Source organism: Oncorhynchus masou, chromosome 18 (assembly GCF_036934945.1).
Source record: "Oncorhynchus masou masou isolate Uvic2021 chromosome 18, UVic_Omas_1.1, whole genome shotgun sequence".
NCBI lineage: Eukaryota > Metazoa > Chordata > Actinopteri > Salmoniformes > Salmonidae > Oncorhynchus > Oncorhynchus masou.
Genome location: NC_088229.1, coordinates 51,667,253 through 51,691,638, shown reverse-complemented (window position 1 = coordinate 51,691,638; position 24,386 = coordinate 51,667,253). Strand labels below are relative to the sequence as shown.

Genomic DNA, 24,386 nt, shown 5'->3' with positions numbered 1-24,386 from the left:
TCTGATGGGGTACAACAGTTGAAGTAAGCTCACGAGGCATTTATAAGTTATATTCTGGAAGAATCAATGGGTGAAGAGCATTAATTTATAAGTCCAAAAATATTTTATATTTATATATATATATGGCTTGAAAAAAAGTTTGCATTGATTGAGTGGCTGGACAAAATGTGCACATTAACCGGGACCAGAATATGTTTACTTTAGTATATTTTTTAAAAAGTATACATTTTTGTATTTCTTTATTTTAACACTGAGTATACCAAACATTAGGAACACCATCCTAAAATAGGTTTTACCCCCCACTTTTGCCCTCATAACACCCTCAATTCATCAGGGCATGGACTCTACAAGGTTTTGAAAGCTTTCCAGAGGGATGCTGGCCCATGTGGACACCAATGCTTCCCACAGTTGTGTCAAGTTGGCTGGATGTCGTGCGGATGGTGGACCATTCTTGATACACGAGAAACTTGTGTGAAAAACCCAGCAGCTTTGCAGTTCTTGACCCTTTCAAGGGCACTAAAAGCTTTTGTCTTGCCCCTTCACCTTATCCATGCCTCAATTGTCTCACGGCTTAAAAATCCTTCTTTAATTCTGAAGACTGGGTCTAAGCTGACATATAGAAGCTGACATAAGGAACTGTTTTAAGATAAATGATCCATGGAATGACTCATTTAATTTACACTGCATTCGGAAAGTATTGACCGCTTGACTTTTTCCACATTTTGTTAAGTTACAGCCTTATGCTAAAATGTATTAAATCGACCCCCCCCCCCCATATCAATCTACACACAATACCCCATAATCACAAAGCGAAACAGATGACACAAAAATAAAAAAAACTTAAATATCACTTAAGTATTCAGACCCTTTATGCAGTACTTTGTTGAAGCACCCTTGGTAGCGATTACAGCCTTGAGTCTTCTTCGGTATGACGCTACAAGCGTGGCACACATGTATTTGGGGAGTTTCCCACATTCTTCTCTACAGAACCTCAAGGTCTCAGGTTGGATGGGGAGCGTCACTACACAGTTATTTTTAGGTCTCTCCAGAGAGGTTCAAGCCCGGGCTCTGGCTGGACCACTGAAGGACATTCAGAAACTTGTCCAAAAGCTTCCCCTGCATCATCTTTGCTGTGTGCTTAGGGTCGTTGTCCTGTTGGATGAACCTTCTCCCCAGGTCCTGAGCAGGTTTTCATCAAGGATCTTCAGACCAGAGAATCTTGTTTCTCATGGTCAGAGTCCTTTAGGTGCCTTTTGGCAAACTCCAAGCAGGCGGTCATGTGCCTTTTACTGAGGAGTGGCTTCCGTCTGGCCACTCTACCATAAAGGCCTAATTGGTGGACTGCTGCAGAGATGGTTGTCCTTCTGGAAGGTTCTCCCATCTCCACAGAGGAACTCTGGAGCTCTGTCAGAGTGACCATTGGGGTCTTGGTCACCTCCTTGACCAAGGCCCTTTTCCCCCAATTGCTCAGTTTGGCCGGGCGGACAGCTCTTGGAGGAGTCTAGGTGGTTCCAAACTTCTTACATTGAAGAATGGAGGCCACTGTGTTCTTGGGAACATTCAACGTTGCAGAAATGATTTGGTACCGTTCCCCAGAACTTTGCATCGACACAATCCTGTCTCGAAGCTCTACGGACAATTCCTTGACCTCATGGCTTGGTTTTTGCTATGACATGCACTGTGAACTGTGGAACCTTATATAGACAGGTGTGTGCCTTTCCAAAATCATGTCCAATCATTGAATTTACCACAGGTGGACTAAAATCAAGTTGTAGAAACATCAAGGATGATCAATTGAAACACAATGAACTCGAGCTCAATTCCGAGTCTCATTGCAAAGGGTCTGAATTCTTATGCAATTAAGCTATGTTTTTAATTTCTATATATTTGCATCCATGACTATGTGCATAGGAGTAGCAGCCTCTAAGGTGCATGGTAGAATAACAGGGTGGTAGCCAGCTAGTGACAGTGACTAAAGTTCAGGGCAGGGTACTGGGAGGAGGCCGGTTATTGATGACTATTTAACAGTCTGATGGCCTAGAAGCGGTTTGTCATGGAAAGAGCAGGTGTTAATGTTTTGTATACTCGGTGTTTGACTCCAATAAGAGAAGTCTTACACTCGTCTAGAATACTAAGTTCATAATACATAATAAAATACATACATTTGGACCAATTATAAATGAAGTGAGCAGATGCAGGACAAAGATCACCAATGGTGGAGTGTGGGAGTCATACCTGTGTGGTGCCTGGGGAGTAGCTGCCTTGAAGGTAGTGGTGGCGGACCTTTTCGGACCTTTGCAGCAGGTGTTTCAGCTTGGCAAACTGTGACAGGCAGAGTAGTGTCAGTCAACCTCAAAACACAAAACAGTCTCTAAGGCTGTAAGAGCTGCATTCCCATGGATTATTTTAGAATGGTTGTCTGTTTTGTAAGCATTATCTATTGTTTTAAAATCCTCTCTGTCGCACTATTCAAACTCTCATCACTTATTCTGTTTCAAGTTCAGTAGCCTACCTCTGCTCTCATGTTGGGTGTGTGAGATAAAATGCACCTAGGCTTGGTCTCAATTAAAATTGCCTGTAGGCTATACGCATGGGCGGACTAACACACGCAGTTGTCTTTCTATGGAAATTAACTTTTTAAATATGTTAGGCTATAGTTTAGGCTCCGACATTGACTGGAAATAAATATTGATAACACATTTGAGTCTGCCTGCAAATTGTCCTGCTCCCATCAAAGTTATGCAAGATTATTTTGATTAGTTCTTTGTTTTGTAGGTTATTTGTTATCTATTGTATTAAAAGCAACTGTAGCAACATTCAAACTCAAAGCCTAATTCTTGCTGATTTACATTCAGTAGCCTACCCTTGTCTTTGTTGGTCGGGCGAGATCAGGAGTGACTATACAGTTGAAGTCAGAAGTTGACATACACTGAGGATGGTGTAATTAAAACTAGTTTTTCAACCAGTCTACAAATTTCTTGTTAGCAAACTTTAGTTTCGGCAAGTCGGTTAGGACATCTACTTCGTGCATGACACAAGTAATATTTCCAGCAATTGTTTACAGACAGATTATTTCACTGTGTCACAATTCCAATGGGTCAGAAGTTTACATACACCAAGTTGACTGTACCTTCAAACAGCTTGGCTTTATAAGCTTCTGAAAGGCTAATTGATATCATTTGAGTCAATTGGAGGTGTACCTGTGGATGTATTTCAAGGCCTACCTTCAAACTCAGTGCCTCGATGCAAAAAAAAAAAAAATAAAAAAAAATCAGCCAAGACACCACAAAAAGAATTGTAGACCTCCACAAATCTGGTTCATCCTTGGGAGCAATTTCCAAATGGCTGAAGGTACCACGTTCATCTGTACAAACAATAGTACGCAAGTATAAACACCATGGGACCACGCAGCCTTCATACCGCTCAGGAAGGAGACGTGTTATGTCTCCTAGAGATGAACGTACCATGGTGCAAAAAGTGCAAATCAATCCCAGAACAACAGCAAAGGACCTTGTGAAGATGCTGGAGGAAACAGGTACAAAAGTATCTATATCCACAGTAAAACAAGTCCTATATCGACAAAACCCAAAAGGCTGCTCAGCAAGGAAGCCACTGCTCCAAAACCTAAAACAATTCAGACTACGGTTTATAACTGCACATGGGGACAAAGATTGTACTTTAGAAAAATGTCCCCAGTCTGATGAAACAAAAATAGATCTCTTTGGCCATAATGACCATCGTTATTTTTGGAGGAAAAAGGGGGAGGCCTGCAAGCCGAAGAACACCATCCCAACCGTGAAGCACGGGGTGGCAGCATCATGTTGAGGGGGTGCTTTGCTGCAGGAGGGACTGGTGCACTTCCCCAAAATATAGCATCACGAGGTAGGAAAAGTATGTGGATATATTGAAGCAACATCTCAAGACATCAGTCAGGAAATTAAAGCTTGGTCGCAAATGGGTCTTCCAAATGGACAATGACCCCAAGCATACTTCCAAAGTTGCGGCAAAATGGCTTAAGGACAACAAAGTCAAGGTATTGGAGTGGCCATCAAAGCCCTGATCTCAATCCTATAGAAAATGTGGGCAGAAATGAAAAAGCGTGTGCGAGCAAGGAGGCCTATACAAACCTGACTCAGTTACACCAGCTCTGGATGAATGGGCCAAAAGTCACCCAAGTCATTGTGGGAAGCTTGTGGAAGGCTACACAAAATGTTTGACCCAAGTTGAACAATTCAAAGACAATGCTACCAAAATTGAGTGTATGTAAACTTCTGACCCACTGGGAATGCAATGAAATAAAAGCAGAAATAATTCTCTGCTATTATTCTGACATTTCATTCTTAAAATAAAGTGGTGATCCTAACTAAGACAGGGAATTTTTACTAGGATTAAATGTCAGGAATTGTGAAAAACTAAGTTTAAATGCATTTGGCTAAGGTGTATGTAAACTTCCCGACTTCAACTGTGTGTGGACTCAATTAAATAGCCTGTATACTATGCTACATGGGTGGAGAAGTTGTCTTTAACTTCCATATGGTAGGCTATAGTTTAGACATGGACTGGAAATAAATACGACATGCATTTCACTCTGCTTGCAAATCATCCCACTCCTGAAAGTTATGCAAAATGTGGCTCAAGTCAAGTGTTCAGTCTCCTATATTTCACTTCAACATTTCCATACTACACTGAACAAAACAGATCAAACACAACAATTTCAAAGATTCATTAGGAAATCAGTCAATTGAAATGAATACAGATATGCATCTGTTGGTCACAGATACCTTAAAAGGTAGGGGCATGGGTCAGAACACCAGTCAGCATCTGGTGTGACCACCATTTGCCTAATGCAGCGTGACATCTCCTTCACATAGAGTGGATCAGTCTGTTGATTGTGGCATGTGGAATGTTGTCCTACTCTTCAATGGCTGGTCGAAGTTGCTGGATATTGGTGGGAACTGAAACACGCTGTCGTACATGTCGATCCAAACATGCTCAAACTGGTGACATGGCTGGTGAGTATGCAGGCAATAGAAGAACTAGGACATTTTCAGCTTTCAGGAATTGTGTACAGATCCTTGCGACATGGGGCCGTGTATTATGCTGAAATATGAGGTGATGGTGGAGAATGAATGGCGCGACAATGGGCCTCAGGATATCATAAAGGTATTTTTGGGCATTCAAATTGGCATGGATAAAAAGCAATTGTGTTCGTTGTCCGTAGCTTATGCCTGCCCAAACCATAACCCCACCATGGGGCACTCTTAAACTGCTTGCCCACACGACGCCATACACAGTGTCAACAGTTGAAACCGAGATTCATCTGTGAAGAGCACACTTCTCCAGCGTTCCATTGGCCATCGAAGGTGAGCATTTGCCCACTGAAGTCGGTTAAGATGCCGAACTGCAGTAAGGTCAAGACCCTGGTGAGGACAACAAGCATGCAGATGAGCTTCCCGAGACGGTTTTAACCATTTGTGCAGACATTCTTAGGTTGTGGAAACGCAGTTTCATCAGCTGTCCGTGTGGCTTGTCTCAGACCATCCCGCAGGTGAAGAAGCCGGAAGTGAGGCTAGTTGGACTTACTAACAAATTCTCTAAAATTATGTTAGAGGGAGCTTATTGTAGAGAAGTGACCACTCAGTTCTCTGGCAACAGCTCTGGTGGACATTCCTGCAGTCAGCATGCCAACTGCACACTCCCTCAAAACTAGACATCTGTGGCATTGTGATGTGACAAAAACATTATTTTCTTTGTCTTTTACAGTCCCCAGCACAAGGTGTACCTGTGTAATGATCATGCTGTTTAATCAGCTTTTTAATATGCCACACCCATCAGTTGGATGGATTTTCTTTGCAAAGGAGAAATGCTAACTAACATGTAAACAACATTTGAGAAATAAGCTTTTTGTGCTTATGTAAAATTTATGGGATCTTTTATTTCAGCTCATGAAACATGGGACCAACACTGTACATGTTGCTTTTATTCAGTATATGTCAACCCTATTGGTTGATATAGCCCAATAACACAATGGGCCACGTGAGAATCTCAGATATTTTAACCTATTTCTTAGTTATGATTTTCATACGAACATTTGTGGAACAGTTTACTTTCAATAACAGTTTTGTTTCTCAAAATTATTGTTGTGGTTAATCATAAAAATCTGAATTAATATGATAAAAATCTGAAAGTAAAAATGTAACTAATGTGAGAGCACCAAACTCTTGATAGCTGCCGATGGATCTCGGTGTAAAGAAATGTGCGTATGGAACTCAGAGATAAGCCTACTGCTGCATTGGCCTATAGGCTATGAATTCCATTGTCAACTAAGTAAAATACATAAGCCTAACTCTGACAAATAAAATAAAAAACACTAGAAAATATTGATGAACATTCAGGTTCTTTCATTCGAATTCATCTCTCTACTCCGCCTGTCTGCCTCCCTTTCTATCCATCTGTCTTGACTTGAGCCATCACTACTGAAGTGCAACGTATCAAACTTATCCAGCCCTCTAGCGAAGTGACAACATTGTATCAAATGGATCCAGCCCGAATGCCATGGAACTTGCAACATTGATTTAACTAGCCTATTCCGGGGGCTCAGTTTCCCTTGCCAATGAGCTTGGGACAGACAGCTATTTGTGCACAAGGGAAACATTTCAGGTATTTTATGACCTTTCCACTGGACATATGGGATCATCAGATCATGATATTTTGCTCTCACACTGAGGCTTGGTGATTATCGAAGCCGGGAGAGTATTTGAGAGACTTTTCAGATACTGTGAGGGACCTATTCGTAATGGATGTTGAAAAACAAAACTTTGTTGACTTAGTTTATTAGTGGTGGACATGGTGAGTTTAGACAAATCAGACACTCAATTGAGCACTTTCCTACATTTGCGCGGAGCAGGCCAGGTACTTCTATGCGTGCTCCCTAAACATTATCAGAAAACCCACACTCATTGCTCACATTCAATTTAGTCATTTAGCAGACACTTATTTGGAGTGACTTACAGGAGCAATTAGTTGGCTCGGTATTCGAACCATTGACCTTTCTGTTACTGGCCCAACACTCTTAACTGCTAGACTAACGCCCCAAAAAGAGCAGTACAATTTTATTTTTTTTTTTTACACAAAACTCAAATTATGATTATGAAATAAACCAAAACATGTTTCTTGAAAATGTTTCCACTCAGATTGAGAACATTAAATCATCATGTGAAAATGGCACGTTTCTATGTTTTGTGGTAAAACATTTAGGAAGATAAGTGTTATCAATGAAATCATTGATGTGCATCATGTGATTTTAAATTATGAGTAGGCATGATGTCATTGGAAACTCACCTTCCTCTATATTTGTGGACACCCCTTCAAATGAGTGGATTTGAATACAGTTGCTGTTAAATATGAGTGTTTCAGAATGGAATATCCTTTAAGGGAACACTAAAATAACATCCTAGATCTGAATGAATGAAATATTATTATTAAATTATTTTGTCTTTACATAGTTGAATGTGCTGACAACAAAAATCACACAATGGAAATCAAATTTATCAACCCATGCAGGTCTGGATTTGGAGTCACACTCAAAAGTAAAGTGGAAAACCACACTACAGGCTGATCCAACTTTGATGTAATGTCCTTAAAACAAGTCAAAATGAGGCTCAGTAGTGTGTGTGTGGCCTCCACGTGCCTGTATGACCTCCCTACAACGCCTGGGCATGCTCCTGATGAGGTGGCGGATGGTCTCCTGAGGGATCTCCTCCCAGACCTGGACTAAAGCATCCGCCAACTCCTGGACAGTCTGTGGTGCAACGTGGCGTTGGTGGATGGAGCGAGACATGATGTCCCAGATGTGCTCAATTGGATTCAGGTCTGGGGAACGGGCGGGCCTGTCCATAGCATCAATGCCTTCCTCTTGCAGGAACTGCTGACACACTCCAGCCACATGAGGTCTAGCATTGTCTTGAATTAGGAGGAACCCAGGGCCAACCGCACCAGCATATGGTCTCACAAGGGGTCTGAGGATCTCATCTCGGTACCTAATGGTAGTCAGGCTACCTCTGGCGAGCACATGGGCTGTGCGGCCCCCCAAAGAAATGCCACCCCACACCATAACTGACCCACCGCCAAACCGGTCATGCTGGAAGATGTTGCAGGCAGCAGAACGTTCTCCACGGAACGTTCTCCAGACTGTCACATGTGCTCAGTGTGAACCTGCTTTCATCCGTGAAGAGCACAGGGCGCCAGTGGCGATCTTGGTGTTCTCTGGCAAATGCCAAACGTCCTGCACGGTGTTGGGCTGTAAGCACAACCCCCACCTGTGGACGTCGGGCCCTCATACCACCCTCATGGAGTGTTACTGACCGTTTGAGCAGACACATGCACATTTGTGGCCTGTTGGAGGTCATTTTGCAGGGCTCTGGCAGTGCTCCTCCTGCTCCTCCTTGCACAAAGGTGGAGGAAGCGGTCCTGCTGCTGGTTTGTTGCCCTGCTACGACCTCCTCCACGTCTCCTGATGTACTGGCCTGTCTCCTGGTAGCACCTCAATGCTCTGGACACTACGCTGACAGACACAGCAAACCTTCTTGCCACAGCTGGCATTGAGTGCCATCCTGGATGAGCTGCACTACCTTAGCCACTTGTGTGGGTTGTAGACTCCATCTCATGCTACCACTAGAGTGAAAGCACTGCCAGCATTCACAAGTGACCAAAACAACAGCCAGGAAGCATAGGAACTGAGAAGTGGTCTGTGGTCCCCACCTGCAGAACCACTCCTTCATTGGGGGTGTTTTGCTAATTTCCTATAATTTCCACCTGTTGTCTATTCCATTTGCACAACAGCATGTGAAATCTATTGTCAATCAGTGTTGCTTCCCAAGTGGACAGTTTGATTTCACAGAAGTGTGATTGACTTGGAGTTACATTGTGTTTAAGTGTTCCCTTTATTTTTTTGAGCAGTGTATATCTTGGTTGTATGCGTTTTGGAGCAGAAATGCTCACAGTTGTGAAAAAGTCAATAGTTGGATGAGTTGCAGAGTTAATTGCAAATTATGTTATTTTCCCCCATTAATTATTCTATTCACTCCTGAACCACAAGATCTATCTACTAGAAACTCAACACAGACATGAACATTAGGGACGATTAGATACGCATCTAGATACATGCTCTCTGAAAGTACACATTTTAGTTGAACTAACATTTGTTGCGTAAACATTCATTTTCTATTCTAAATCAAATCTGCTGCTGATGAGGCTCCAGAGCTGGGCCTCTGGCTGCGTTCACACAGGCAGCCCAATTCTGACATTTTTTTCCACTAATTGGTCTTTTGACCAATCAGATGAGACCTTTTCACATCTTTTTCAAAGTTGATCTGATAAGTCAAAACATCAATTAGTGGACTGCCTGTCTAAATCTGAGCTGACGTGTGTGTGTGTGTGTGTGTGTAAATGTATATCTATACTGTATGTACTGTGTGTGTGTAAATGTATGTCTATGCTATATGTACTATGTAGGCACCTGAGCTGAGCCATAAGGGAGATAAGGCATCTGCCACCACACTACCACTATCAGATTAGGGGGGCAATGTAGCCGGGGTTTTTTAAAACATTTTTTTTACAGCAGCTACTCTTCCTGGGGCCAAGCACGTCAAGGAACTTACATCACACAAAAAATAAATAAAATAAATTACAGTAGATCATATATTATTAGACAACTACATATCTACAATACAAAAAATGTATAATACCACCATACAACAATATTCGTGTCCGTGTCGGTTGGTGCCGTTTAAGTTGTCCAATAGAAACAAGTGTTCCTAATGGACAAATTCAGGTATGTTAATCCCCGTTTCATTTCCTTCCGTTTAAAAATAGTTTTTCAACAGAATCGGCAGAATGAATACACCCCTGATCACACGTAAACGGTTCACTTTCATAGCAGCCGAGTTGTATTACTTCTCGCATTTATGCGCTCTCCTCTGCTCACCTTTTCCCTTCGCTTGAGGACTTAATGCGACCAGGCGAAAAAACCTTTCCAAGCCAAACCATATCATAACCACTACAGACAGCCTACATCATCACCATATTAGCTAAAGTAAAATCATAGTCAACATAGCTAATAGAACTAACGAGTTAGTAAACCCGATACAATTATGCAGTAACGTTACCGTGTAGTCAGTAAGCAGATTAGCATTTACACAGGCAGGCCCCAGTGGCAATAAATTTGTAAAACAAAAAGCTTACCTCGACTTGGAAGAGTTCCACTGTTGTGTTGGATAGTCATAGCCAGCTAGTTAACATAGCTAGCTGCATTTGCTATACATAAGTAAAACTAAAAAAAGTGATGAAATCTCGCTTCTTCATTTTGGAAGAAATAAGAGTTCAAAACTGTTCAATTATTCTCTCTCTTTGAGTCAAATACTCACCACATTTTATGCACTGCAGTGCTAGCTAGCTGTAGCTTATGCTTTCAGTACTAGATTCATTCTCTGATCCTTTGATTAGGTGGACAACGTCATTTCATGCTGCAAGAGCTCTGATAGGTTGAAGGACATCCTCTGGAAGTTGTCATAATTACTGTGTAAGTCTATGTAAGGGGGTGAGAAACATGAGCCTCCTAGATTTTGTATTGAAGTCAATGTACCCAGAGGAGGACGGAAGCTATCTGTCCTCTAACTACACCATAGTGCTACCCTAGTGCTGTTGAGGCTACTGTAGATCTTCATTGCAAATACTTTTAATCAATTAATTGGTGACATGCAAATATATTTAGTATAGTTTGATCTAAAAAGGATAACTTTTAAATGTTTTAAGTGTGGTCCTCTCCTTTCTCCTGAGGAGCCTTTACTGACGTGTGTAGAGTGCATGTTCGCTAGCGTGTGTATGACTCTTCACAGACCATGTTGTTGCACAAGATGTAGTTTGATATTTAAAAAAATTAAAATAATAATCTGATTTTACTGCTTGCACGAGTAACTTGATATGGAATAGAGTTCCATGTAGTTTCCCGAAATCTGTTCTGGACTTGGGGACTTGTGTGTTTTGTCGTCGTCCCCCCCCCCCCCCCCCCCCACTGAAGTCACCGTCACACACACACTAGATTGTATCGAATGTATTATATATGTATATATTTTTTTATCAGGTATGACATAGTGTATTTGGAAATTATTCAGACCCCTTGACTTTTCCATATTTTGTTACCTTACAGCCTTAACCTAAAATGGATTTCTCAAGCTACACATAATGCCCCACAACGACAAAGCAAAAACTGAGACATTTTTGCAAATTCAAAATATTCATAATATTATTAGTTACATAAGTATTCACACCCTTCACTCAGTACATTGTTTGTTTTACCTTTATTTTACTAGGCAAGCCAGTTAAGAACAAATTATTATTTACAATGACTGCCTAGAAACAGTGGGTTAACTGCCTTGTTCAGGGGCTGAACGACAGATTTTTTTACCTCATCAGCTCGGGGATTCGATCCACCAGTCTTTCGGTTAATGGCCTAACGCTCTAACCACTAGGCTACCTGCCGCCCACAATTGTTGAAGCGCCTTCGTCAGCAATTACAGCCTCAAGTCTTCTTGGGTATGACGCTACAAGCTTGAAACACCTGTAGTTGGGGAGTTTCTCCCATTCTTCTCTGCAGGGCCTCAAGCTCTGTCAGGTTGGATGGGGAACATCGCAGCACAGCTGTTTTAAGGTATCTCCAGAGATGTTCGATTGGGTTCAAGTCCGGGCTCTGGCTGGACCACTGAAGGACATTCAGAGACTTGTCCCGAAGCCACTCCTGCATTGTCTTGGCTGTGTGCTTAGGGTCGTTGTCCTGTTGGAAGGTGAACCTTTGCCCCGGTCTGAGGTCCTGAGCAGGTTTCATCAAGGATCTCTCTGTACTTTGCTCCATTAATCTTTCCCTCGATCCTGGCTGGTCTCTCAGTCCCTGAAATAAATCCCCACAACATGCTGCCACCACCACCACGCTCCAACGTAGGGATGGTGCCAGGTTTCCTCCAGACGTGACGCTTTCAGGCCAAAGAGTTCAATCTTGGTTTCATCAGACTAGAGAATCTTGTTTCTCATGGTCTGAGTACTTTAGGTGCCTTTTGGCAAACTCATAGAGGCCTGTCATGTGCCTTTTACTGAGGGGCTTCCGTCTAGCCACTCTACTATAAAGGCCTGATTGGAGTGCTGCAGAGATGGTTGTCCTTCTGGAAGGTTCACCCATCGCCACAGAGAAACCGTGGAGCTCTGTCAGAGTGACCATCGGGTTCCTGGTCACCTCCCTTACAAAGGCACTTCTCCCCCGATTGCTCAGTTTGGCCAGGTTGCCAGCTCTAGGAAGTCTTGGTGGTTCCAAACTTCTTCCATTGAAGAATGATTGAGGTCACAGTGTTCATGGGGACCTTCAATGCTGCAGAAACCATTTTACAATAAGGCTGTAACGTAAAAATGTTTCGAAAAGGGAAAGGATCTGAATACTTTCCTAATGCACTGTAGGCAATGAATATATCGCACAACTGGATTTCACCCCCTTATCACAAATCAACTGGTTCTGAACACTTGGAAGTTTCTACAGAGTGATATTGTCTGCTCCTCTCGCTTTGGCCACGCAGGGCGCCTCTCAAAAGGGATTGCTGTCTTTGTAACTTTAACCTGTATATGTAAAAATGACCATATACACTGATAGTTTTGGTAGTTTTGCTTCAAACAATTGGTGATGGTGTACCTGAACATTCAAATAAAATGTATTGTAAGCCCTGTTAAGCAGGTATAACCAGATGACAGTTGTCTCTCTGGTAGCTACTTCAATACCGGCAAAACACAATTTCAACAGCACATCGATAACAATAACCTAGCAAATGACATACGTTGTCAAAACTAATAAAGCCTAATATCACATAAGCCATTTATTGCCTGGGGTTGTGGGGCATGCAAAATGACTTGTCGATCAATGACTCAACACAGTTACATGCAGTTTGACATCACTTGTCACAAAAGATAAGGTATTTCCAGAAGGTAGAAATAATGTAACAGGAGCCAAAGAAAAATACGAACCGGCAATTCGTAACATTTGAATCCATTTTCTGACCAATGCATGCTACATTTGGAAAGGTTTGGGGTCCACGGACCCACGCACTTGTATCTTAAACATTTAAAAATCGGGGACTAATGAGCATCGGTCAATCGTTACATCCCTAATTAATATATTTTGTTTTATTATTCAAATATAAATAACCAAAGTTTCCATAATTTTCTTAATTACCAAAATGTCCAAACAATGTGCTAACTTTGGTAAATTACCGGGAGTTTTGCAACCCGTCTGTCTTTTTGAGACCTAAGAGATTTCAACTCCTGTTCTCACACAAACACTTGTGATTTCATACGATGTGAGTGGGTGTCAGTGTATTACATGCCTCCTGTAGGTGCTCAGCACTGCCCCACGATGCAGAGCGTTTGTGCCCTTCGCTGCCTTTCCTGTTCGAAGCCTCGTCTGACCACGAGTCAGGCGTCTGGAGGAGGAAGAGCAGTGTCATCATTATCATCTTCCTAAGTCGCACGTTATTCCATGTCATGAGGGGTTCACCACATGGAATCAAAAACATTTTATCCACGCCTAATGCAAGTTAAAAAACACAAGTGCATTGGTGTCTTCAATTGTTTTGTTTTTAAATGTTTAGGGCATTGAATAATGTCTAATAACGTGCAACATTGACATTTTGACTAGGACAGAGGGGACACGTAAGACACATTGTGTCATGTCCATCATCTATTACCAGATATGACATTACATCATGCATACGGTGTTGAAAACATAAATCTTTGCACAGAGAGAGAGCAGAACATAAGGGCTTGAGGTAAGAGACTCACACCGTACCCCTACACACACACCTAGTATGCTTGCTGCCTCTCAAGCCTCAGAGAAATGGAGAAAGAGGGAGAGGATGTGGGCTAGTGGCGAGTCCCTGCAGAGCGCAAGCACACAGATAGGATGGGTGCAGCCTGCTGCACAACAAAAAAAGGCCCTGTCAGCTGACTCCAGACATGTTCACACGACTGTGGTTCTCACTCCTTCAGAGAGCAGAACCACCACCTAACACTCAATTTTTTCGTCTCTCAGTACTTGCCTTTTCGCTCACTCTCAATCCTCTGCTACAAGCCCAGACCTAAATGCAACCTCTCCAAAGCCTAGACAAATACTTTTACAGGTAATTTACGGTCACTTGTGCTGGCTATTATTAACCTCAAAACATGAGTCGAATGATGTAGGCTTAGCCTATTGTAGATCATTTTGTCTGTTTTTATTCTATATACATACAACTTAATGTTCCTAACAAAGCCTAACTAGCAGAACATCGATAACTACCATCCCTGAACTTAAATCAAAAACTTTGTGACTTTCCCCATTCAGATACAAAATGGAAGAAATATAACAAAAGGATATTGTCAGAGAATTCAATGGGAGGTAGTCACCTGGGTTGATTGGTTCTTCCTGCAGAGGCCTGCCTGGCCCTCGGGCTCTTTGGGCCAGTGGCCCTGCAGGTAGGGGCCCACAATGGCATCCAGAGAGAGTGTCCGCCGCATCCCAGGGGTCACCTGTCGCGCTTTGGTCTTCTTCTCTGATAACAATGAAAGGAGGAGAATTTTAACATGCATAGAAACGCAACATGTAACAATTTCAGAGATTTTACTGAGTTACAGTTCATATAAGGAAATCAGTACATTGAAATAAATTAATTGGGCCCAAATCTATGGATTTCACGACTAGGCAGGTGTGTAGCCATTGGTGGGCCTTGGAGGGCATAGGCCCACCCACTGCCAAACCAGTGGTTTGGCAGCCAGTGCCAAACCACTGAGGAGCTGGGCCCAGTCAATCAGAATGTGTTTTTCCCCACAAAAGGGCATTATAACTGACAGAAACACTCCTCAATGCCAATTGCAAGAACAGTTCGGCGGGAGCTTCATGAAATGGGTTTCCATTGCCGAGCAGCCGCACACAAGCCTAAGATCACCATGCGCAATGCCAAACGTCAGCTAGAGTGGTGTAAAGCTTGCCGCCATTGGACTCTAGAGCAGTGGAAACACGTTCTCTGGAGTGAAATCACACTTCACCATCTGGTAGGCCGATGGACGAATCTGGGTTTGGCGGATGCAGGAAAAATGCTACCTGCCCCAATGCATGTTTGTTCCAGTGAAGGGAAATCCTAACGCTACAGCATACAACGACATTTGAGATGATTCAGTGCTTCCAACTTTGTGGCAACAGTTTGGGGAAGCCCCTCCCTGTTTTAGCATGACAATGCCCGATTGCACAAAGTGAGGTCCATAAAGAAATGGTTTGTTGAGATCGGTGTGGAAGAACTTGACTGGCATGCACAGACCTCAACCCCATTTTAAAAAAATCAGGCAATGCCCACATTATTCTGACAAATTTTAGAATGTCAAAATAATGTGAACGTCAATGCATTGGGTAGGCCTATAAAGAATATATATATTTCATATTTATTTAACTAGGCAAGTCAGTTAAGAACAAATTCTTATTTACAATGACGGCCTACCCCGGCCAAACCCTAACGACGCTGGGCAAATTGGGCGCCACCCTACAGGACTTCCAATCATGGCCAGTTGTGATACAGCCTGGAATCAAACCAGAGTCTGTAGTGTCACCTCTAACACCGAGATGCAGTGCTTTAGACCTCTGCACCACTCGGGAGCCCATATACATTCTTAAAAGCGGTAATGCATACCATTTTGCATCCCCTATAGGCTAAAACAATTAGATATAAAATGAAAAAGTATTTGAAATTCCTTGAATTTGACTTAATATTTATGAGCTCTATATAAATAAAATCACCTGCTATTGAAATGATGCACACATCATTCACTTTCCAGTCAGATCTTGACCGGGCCAGTAATTCAATATTTTGGGGACAGTATCTTTCAATTGCATGTGCAGTGAGCATAGGACCTATATGTCCACTACTTCGCGTAGCCATTAACGATGCTATTGATAGCCTAACCGTTCTAGGGTAGATGGAAAGGCAATTAAAAAGATAACTACAAAGTGCGCTACAGAAACACTGCTTGTCAAACAACTGTCTGGCTGATATGCACCTGAAATAAATGGTAACACACACCAACAAAATAAGACATTTCTCCCAGACCTCATAAATGGTCAACCGATGTGGTTTTACGCACTGTTGTTGACACTGAAAAACAAAGTTGTTTTTTGAAATTCTGCTCTCTAGAGGATTTCGCAGCAAAGAACAACCGTCGACATCTGCAATAACTTTTTGCACTTTATTTGAGCAGTCTCTTTTCTTTGCTGTTACAGTAAATCTATCCAAATCAATGTAAGAACAAGGGCATGGTAATTTAAAAGATGAATAGTCATTGTTAAGCCTGGTTCTGTATGGAATGAGGGCACATTATAGGACTCAAACTAGGTCAAGTATCATTTTTTTTGTTAAAACAAGTGTGTGGACCAAATCATGTGCTAGTGCCACTAGTGGAAAAAGTTAGTGTAGAACCCCATTACACTTATTTTAGTTGTATTTGGTGATGGGGAGACTGATAATTCATGAAGTCCAGAAAGGTATTCAACCTGTTTTAACTAGTAACTGTTGCCGGAAGGTTCCAACAGTACAGCTGTATTACTACCACTGTTATATGACAGTTTCAAATTAAGTCATACAATCTAAGTTATGTAGCATAGAGTAATATTAGTAATTGCTGTATATTACAGCCATTTTGTCTGTTTTTGTTCAAGTGACCTTATTCAACATTGGACGGTTGAATGGGTGTAACATTGTTTCAACCATTTCCTTTGGCAGGCAATTATTAAATTGTTCTGTTGTACATTTCACTGGTTGTCATCAGATGAAAGCATAACTTTTGAAAGCAGTTACCATAAATGAACAATTAACAGTATAATTGCAAGACCTTATTTTCTCACCCACGCTCATTTCTACCACTGTTGGTTTGGGTTTATGTTGAATGAGATACTCAAATGAAAATCAAAACATGTAGGTAACCTTAGCTAGCTATATCTGTACTGTCTGTGTTTACCATACCGGACTTGCCATGTTTCAAGCTGGTCTGTGCTTTGCTGTGCAGCTGGAATGGAACTGTTGCTCTCAAAGGCTGTGGACCAGAAGTGTCTCCCCGGGTCTGGCTGACTCCGCTTCGGCAAGACATCTTCCCAAGACGGCTGCAACTCAAGGTTTTAGTTAGCTCTCGTTGGATTTCTGGTAAATGCTAGAATACCAAACTTCTAGAACTTGACTGGGGAGGTCTCACTCAAGCTAAAACAGCGGCTACCTGTTCCCTCTGAGATCTTAGCTACTTCACGTTGATAACTATTCAAGTCAGTGCGTGTTTTTAATGGGTAGCTAGCTAAATAGTGTTCTAACTGGGCTATGCCTAAGAAATAGTTAAATGGATCGTCTTTGCTCGTGCGAGTTAGCTAGCTAGCCAGCCAGCCAGCCAGCAGAGTTCCTTTGTGACGATACTGAGCAATTGCAGCACTTTTGTCAAAGAAGGAAGCAGTCCAACCTCAGTAAGTTAATAAACTACATATCACGAGTCTTCTTAGTAAACGATATATCATCATAATTATTCGCAATGGAACTTATTCTGATCACCAACTAAGTTGAGGTGGTCACGGTGGAGTTTCTTGCGTTGTTGATTGACGCCAACTCAAACAACTTTCACGCTCGTGTGGATGTAATTATGCGGGGTGGGTCCAGTTTTGAATCTGAGATTTGGTTGGTTAGTGAAATGTATTACCATAAGTCCATTGAGCAACTCACTACCAATCGATCACTGTGACAGAAAAAACATGTCACTGCCCAATTCATTTGTCATATTGATTTGAACGTTCTATTGTTTTTGTTTCAAGACTGGGATAATCAAACTGGACACTGATTCAAAATCTTATCACATAGCCTAGGCTATTCAAGCTGATAAAATGTTGCATTTCAATATTGTTGTTTAAAATGACTTTTAACCTGAAATACTGAAATAATATTTGTTGTGCACAATGGACAGTCTTCATATGACATTCATCTATACATCCATTATTAATGAATTAATTCAATGCATAAGCATATCTTCAGTCATTCTAATAACGGGCTCACTCTTATGTAATCAGTGTGTTCGTGTGTTTGTGTCTGAGGGTGGACAACGAGGTGTATCTCCGCAGAGGGGCGATTGTGGAACATGGGTGGTGTGTGACAGTGTGCGTGGTGATAGATAACTTTCCCTGAGCTGTGAGAGAGGGAGTGCCAATGCTGTGACCGGAGAGGGGATAGAGATAACACTCAAACCAGAAGTAGTAGCCTTTAACCACAAATTCTAGATCAGCATTAATCAACCAATATTTAAAGGTTACCCACTGGTAGGTACAAAGCAAAACTGACCCTAGATCAGCAATTCAAGTGGAACTTCAACCTACACCAGAGATAACAGGCCATTGCATCGGCCTCCCTGAAATGGGAGGGAGTGAATGAGCAGCATTATCACAAAGGGTCACGCTTACTACCCCATGTCCACGCACACAGTGTACATACTGCATGTCTTGTGTTGCTGACCTCACAAGTCAAAAAGTGTCATGACAGAAAATCACTTACCCTTCGCAAACCTTCCATGACCTATAGCATAGCCCACATGGGGTCATACCATAGATGTGTGTGCGAGTGTGAGTGTGTGTGTATACATCATTGGGTTATACCTAGGGAACTAATAGGACAGTATGTCAACCAGGAATGTGTCCTCACTCCTCAATATCCTCTATTACCATCTTCCACGAGAGACCTACAGCAGTTGTTTGCTGTAGTCAAACAGACATAGAGGTCTGTTTGACTGTGCTAATGAATGAATGACTCTATCCTCTGACCCAGTCTTTGTTCGTCTGGTTCCTTTTTTAAAGGGGAGGGGTGTTGGTTTAATAAAAGTTAGAATACAAAAGGAGGAAGACCACAAAAGGGGAAGATCTGGTAGGTTTTGGTGAAGTACACAACAGTATTGGTTCTCTTAGATCTTAAGGGTCTAATTTTGAACTTAATGGCGAATGGCAGAAACATAACAGAGCATTGTCTCATCATAGCATTTTGTACTTCCATTCAGGTCAAATAAGAAAATGCACTGAAAACAATGCAAGATAACTTTTAAATCAGGCTCGTACAAACTGGCACGTCTTTCAGAACTAGAACCCATATTTGAACCTGCATGACACAAAGACACATATCATTCAAGAAGAAGAATGGATATGGGTCATGCACTACAGTAGAGATACCATTATATTGTGACAGAGCAAATGCAATAAGTCAACATATAGTACCTTCAAAAGGTACTCATACCCCTTGACTTATTCCACATGTTGCTGTGTTGCAGCCTGAATTCAAAATGTATTAAATATGTTTTTCTCACCCAACTACACACAACCCATAATGACATAGTGAAAACACGTTTGAATATTTTTTTCAAATGTATTAATAAAAAAAACACAGAAATATCACATTTAAATAAATAAGTATTCACACCCGAGTCAATACATGTTAAAATCACCTTTGGCAGCGATTACAGCTGTGAGTCTTTCTGGCTAAGTCTCTAACATGCTGACCACACCACGAGCGTTGCAAAATAAATGTACATATATATGCATGTTATTCAATCATTACACTGAGACCCACACTTCAGTCCAGTTGGTTGTGGTGATGCACCTTAACTTCGGTTGCCAACCGCCATATAAAGTCCAAAGAAGAAGCCTGAAAGAGGAGAGATTTCTACTCGGTTCACCATTTTATCTGTGGATTAATTGTCAGCATAGAGGACCTTGTGCATTTCAAGTAAAATAACAACCTAATGTTTATATCCCAGGACAAATTAGCTAGCAACAGCAAGCTAGCTAGGTAAATTACTCTAAATGTTTAATGCTTTTTGACATGTCCCCAAATTAATATAGTTGGTTCAGACTTTGATACTTCAACCTGAGTGTCCTGATTGCGGCTGGTGTGGGGGGCCAAAATCAACATGTGTGCGATGTCACCTGTGCCGTCTGGTCATCATGTAAGAGCTATGCACACCTGGATTGTACAATATTTTAACATTATTCTTTTTTAAATTCTTCAAGCTCTGTCAAGTTGGTTGTTGATCATTGCTAGAAAGCCATTTTCAAGTCTTGACAGATTTTCAAGCCTATTTAAGTCAAAACTGTAACTAGGCCACTCAGGAACATTCAATGTTATCTTGTTCAGAAACTCCAGTGCATATTTGGCCTTGTGTTTTAGGTTATTGTCCTGCTCAAAGGTGAATTTGTCTCCAAGTGTCTGTTGGACAGCAGACTGCACCAGGTTATCCTGTAGGATTTTGCCTGTGCTGTAATGGGTGCGTGTTGGTGGCAGGGAAGTCAGGCGCAGGAGAATCTTTTAATAAGTGCTGACCAAACTCCAAAAACCAAAATATATAAAAATAACAAAGTGGGTACAAAACCTGTTGCACGACAACAAATACTAGCACAGTCACATACAATTAAACAATCTCCGACAAGGACATGAGGGGAAACAGAGGGTTAAATACACAACATGTAATTGATGGGATTGGAACCAGGGGTGATGGAAGACAAGACAAAACCAATGGAAAATTAAAAATGGATCAGTGATGGCTAGAAGGTCGGTGACATCGACCGCCGAACACCGCCCGAACAAGGAGAGGGACCTACTTCGGCGGAAGTCGTGACGGCACCCCCCCACCACCGGAACCCAGCATCTCTCCTCTGGACCATACCCCTCCCAGTCCACGGGGTACTGAAGGCCCCTCGCTTGACGTCGCGAATCCAGCATTGAACAAACGGAGTACGCCGGGGTCCCCTTAATGTCCAGAGGGGGCGGAGGAACCTCCCGTACCTCAGACTCCTGGAGCGGGCCAGCCACCACCGGCCTGAGGAGAGACACATGGAACGAGGGGTTAATGTGGTAATCGGGGGGAAGCTGTAACCTGTAACATACCTCGTTCACTCTTCTCAGGACTTTAAATGGCCCCACAAACCACGGACCCAGCCTCCGACAGGGCAGGCGGAGGGGCAGGTTTCGGGTCGAGAGCCAGACCCCCAGTGTGTACACCGGGGCCCCACTGTGGTGACGGTCTGCGCCCAGTTTCTGGCGCAGTATGGCATGCGGAAGAAACATGGGAGGCCGCCCATGTCCACCTTCAGGAGCCTCGGTCTGACTCTGATGCCAAGGAGCCAGAACCGGCTGATACCCCAATAAACACTGGAAGGGAGAAAGGTTAGTGGAGGAGTGGTGGAGCGAGTTCTGGGCCATCTCTCCCCAGGGCACGAACGCTATCCACGCCCCTGGCTGGTCCTGGCAATAAGACCTCAGAAACCTACCCACGTCCAGATTCACTCTCTCCACATGCCCGTTACTCTCGGGGTGAAAACCTGAGGTAAGGCTGACTGAGACCCCCAGACGTTCCCTGAACGCCTTCCAAACCCTCGACGTAAACTGGGGACACTATATCCTCAGGCACCCCGTAGAGCCAGAAGACGTGTGTAAATAGAGCCTCCACAGTCTGCAGGGATGTAGGGAGACCGAGCAACGGGAGGAGACGACAGGACTAAGATAAAAGAACAGGATCGTGTTGTTACCCTGTGAATGAGAAAGATCAGTCAGGAAATCCACCGACAGGTGCGACCATGGCCGTTGTGGAATGGGTAAGGGTTGTAAACTCACCTCTGGGCAGGTGTCTAGGAGCCTTGCACTGGGCGCACACCGAGCAGGAGGATACATAAATCCTCACGTCCTTAGCTAAAGTGGGCCACCAGTACTTCCCACTAAGACAGCGCACCCTTCGACCGATACCAGGATGACCAGAGGAGGGTGAAGTATGGGCCCAATAGATCAGCCGGTCGCGGACAGTAGACCGAACGTACAGACGCCCAGCCGGACACTGGGTGGGAGCGGGCTCTGTACCCAACGCCTGCTAAATGTCCGCGTCCAGCTCCCACACTACTGGTGCCACCAGGCAAGAGGCCGGTAGTATGGGATTGGGATCCATGGGCCACTCCTCTGTGTCATACAGCCGGGACAATGCGTCTGCCTTAACATTCTGAGAGCCTGGTCAGTAGGAAAGGGTAAACACAAAACGAGTGAAAAACATGGTCCACCTTGCCTGGCGAGGGTTCAGTCTCCTCACCGCCCAGATGTACTCCAGATTGCGGTGGTCAGTCCAGATGAGAAAAGGGTGTTTAGCCCCCTCAAGCCAATGTCTCCACCCCTTCAAGGCTTTGACGACAGCCAACAGCTTCCGGTCCCCCACATCATAGTTTCGCTCCGTCGGGCTGAGCTTCTTTGAGAAGAAGGCACAGGGGCAGAGCTTAGGTGGTGTACCCGAGCACTGAGAGAGCACCGCTCCTATCCCAGCCTCGGATGCGTCCACCTCCATCATGAACGCCAACGAGGGATCCGGATGGGCCAACACTGGAGCTGAGGTAAACAGAGCCCTCAGGTGACCAAAAGCCCTGTCTGCCTCAGCTGACCACTGCAAGTGTACTGGGCCCCCCTTCAGCAGTGAGGTAATGGAAGCCCCCACCTGACCAAAACCCCGGATAAACCTCCGGTAGTAGTTGGCAAACCCCAAGAACCGCTGCACCTCCTTTCCCGTGGTGGGAGTCGGCCAATTATGCATGGCTGCAATGCGGTCACTCTCCATCTCCACCCCTGAAGTGGAAATGCGATATCTTAGAAAGGAGACGGACTGTTGGAAGAACAGGCATTTCTCAGCCTTGATGTACATGCTCCAACAGGTGACCAAGCACTTTGCGCACCAGGGACACATGCTCAGCGCATGAAGCGGAGTATATCAAAATGTCATCAATATACACCACTACACCCTGCCCTAAAATTCTCGTCTACAAAGGCTTGGAAGACTGATGACACATTCATCAACCCGTACGGCATGACGAGGTACTCATAGTGCCCAGAGGTGGTACTGAAAGCAGTCTTCCACCCGTCTCCCTCTTGGATACGCACCAGGTTGTAAGCGCTCCTGAGATCTAGTTTAGTGAAGAAGCGCACCCCGTGCATTTACTCTATCGCTGTGGCTATGAGCGGTAGCGGGTAGCTATACCTCACAGTGATCTGACTCAGACCCCGATAGTCAATACACGGGCGTAGACCTCCCTCCGTCTGCTTCACAAAAAAGGAACTCGAGGATGTACCCCTGATGCAGGGATTCGGAGACATATGTTTCCATAGCCAGAGTCCTAAACTACAGGGTGAACTCATGGGCGCTCCTCGTCTCCTCCCGTTTCCGAGGGTTCGGGCGGGAAAAGGACGCTCAAGAGAGACGCTGGTTGTGATGGTGGAGGAGCTGGAAGAACTCCCTGTCTCTCCCAGCAGTCCATTTGTCTGGACAACTCGATCCATGGCGAAGGCAAGATGGTGAAGCATAACTGCATGCTCCTGGACGCGCTCCTCCACCTCAATGGCCGGGTTACCTTCTCCTGCTGACTCCATAGTTGTGGTCGGAGATTCTGTAATGGGTGCGTGTTGGTGGCAGGCGCAGGAGAACGAACTTGGTATAAACGGAGTCGTTTAATAAGTGCGGACCAAACTCCAAAAAACAAAATATATAGAAATAACAAAGTGGGTACAAAACCCGTTGCACATCAACACATACTAGCACAGTCACATACTATAAAACAATCTCCGACAAGGACATGAGGGGAAACAGAGGGTTAAATACACAACATGTAATTGATAGGATTGGAACCAGGTGTGAAGGAAGACAAGACAAAACCAATGGAAAATGAAAAATGGATCAGTGATGGCTAGAAGATCGGTGATATCTACCGCCAAACACTGCCCGAACAAGGAGAGGGACCGACTTCAGCAGATGTCGTGACATGGGCTTAGCTCTATTCTGTTTATTTTTATCCCAAAAAACTCCTTAGTCATTGTCAATGACAAGCATAACCATAGCATGATGCAGCCACCATCATGCTTGAAAATATGAATAGTGGTACTTGGTGATGTGTTGTATTTGCCCCAAACATAACACTTTGTATTCAGGACATGAAGTTAATTTCCTGTCCAATTTTTTTTTGCAGTTTTACTTTAGTGCATTATTGCAAACAGGATGCATGTTTTGAAATATTTGTATTCTGTACAGGCTTCCTTCTTTTCGCTCTGTAATTGAGGTTAGTATTGTGGAGTAACTACAATGTTGTTTATCCATCCTCAGTTTTCTCCTATCACAGCCATTAAACTCTGTAACTGTTTTAAAGTCACCATTGGCCTCATGGTGAAATCCCTGAGGGTTTCCTTCCTCTCCAGCAACTGAGTTAGGAAGGACACCTGTATCTTTGTAGTGACTATGTGTAT

At 43.4% G+C, this 24,386-nt stretch overlaps 1 protein-coding gene across 2 annotated transcripts in view; it reads right to left on the bottom strand.

The window, feature by feature from the left end:
* Nucleotides 1-17,704, bottom strand: part of LOC135504778 (protein FAM117A-like) — a 33,568-nt gene extending 15,864 nt beyond the window's left edge. Inside the window, exons 1-4 of one of the 2 annotated variants that reach the window (XM_064923634.1) lie at nt 17,076-17,704; nt 14,476-14,621; nt 13,419-13,514; nt 2,236-2,322 (exon numbers count right to left, since the gene is read on the bottom strand). In XM_064923634.1, coding sequence (XP_064779706.1) covers nt 2,236-2,322; nt 13,419-13,514; nt 14,476-14,621; nt 17,076-17,199 — 453 coding nt within the window. In that variant the 5' untranslated portion in view covers nt 17,200-17,704. The remainder of the gene's footprint in view (nt 1-2,235; nt 2,323-13,418; nt 13,515-14,475; nt 14,622-17,075) is intronic. The other variant, XM_064923635.1, reaches the window with a different exon arrangement.
* Between the last annotated feature and the right edge of the window lie 6,682 nt (nt 17,705-24,386).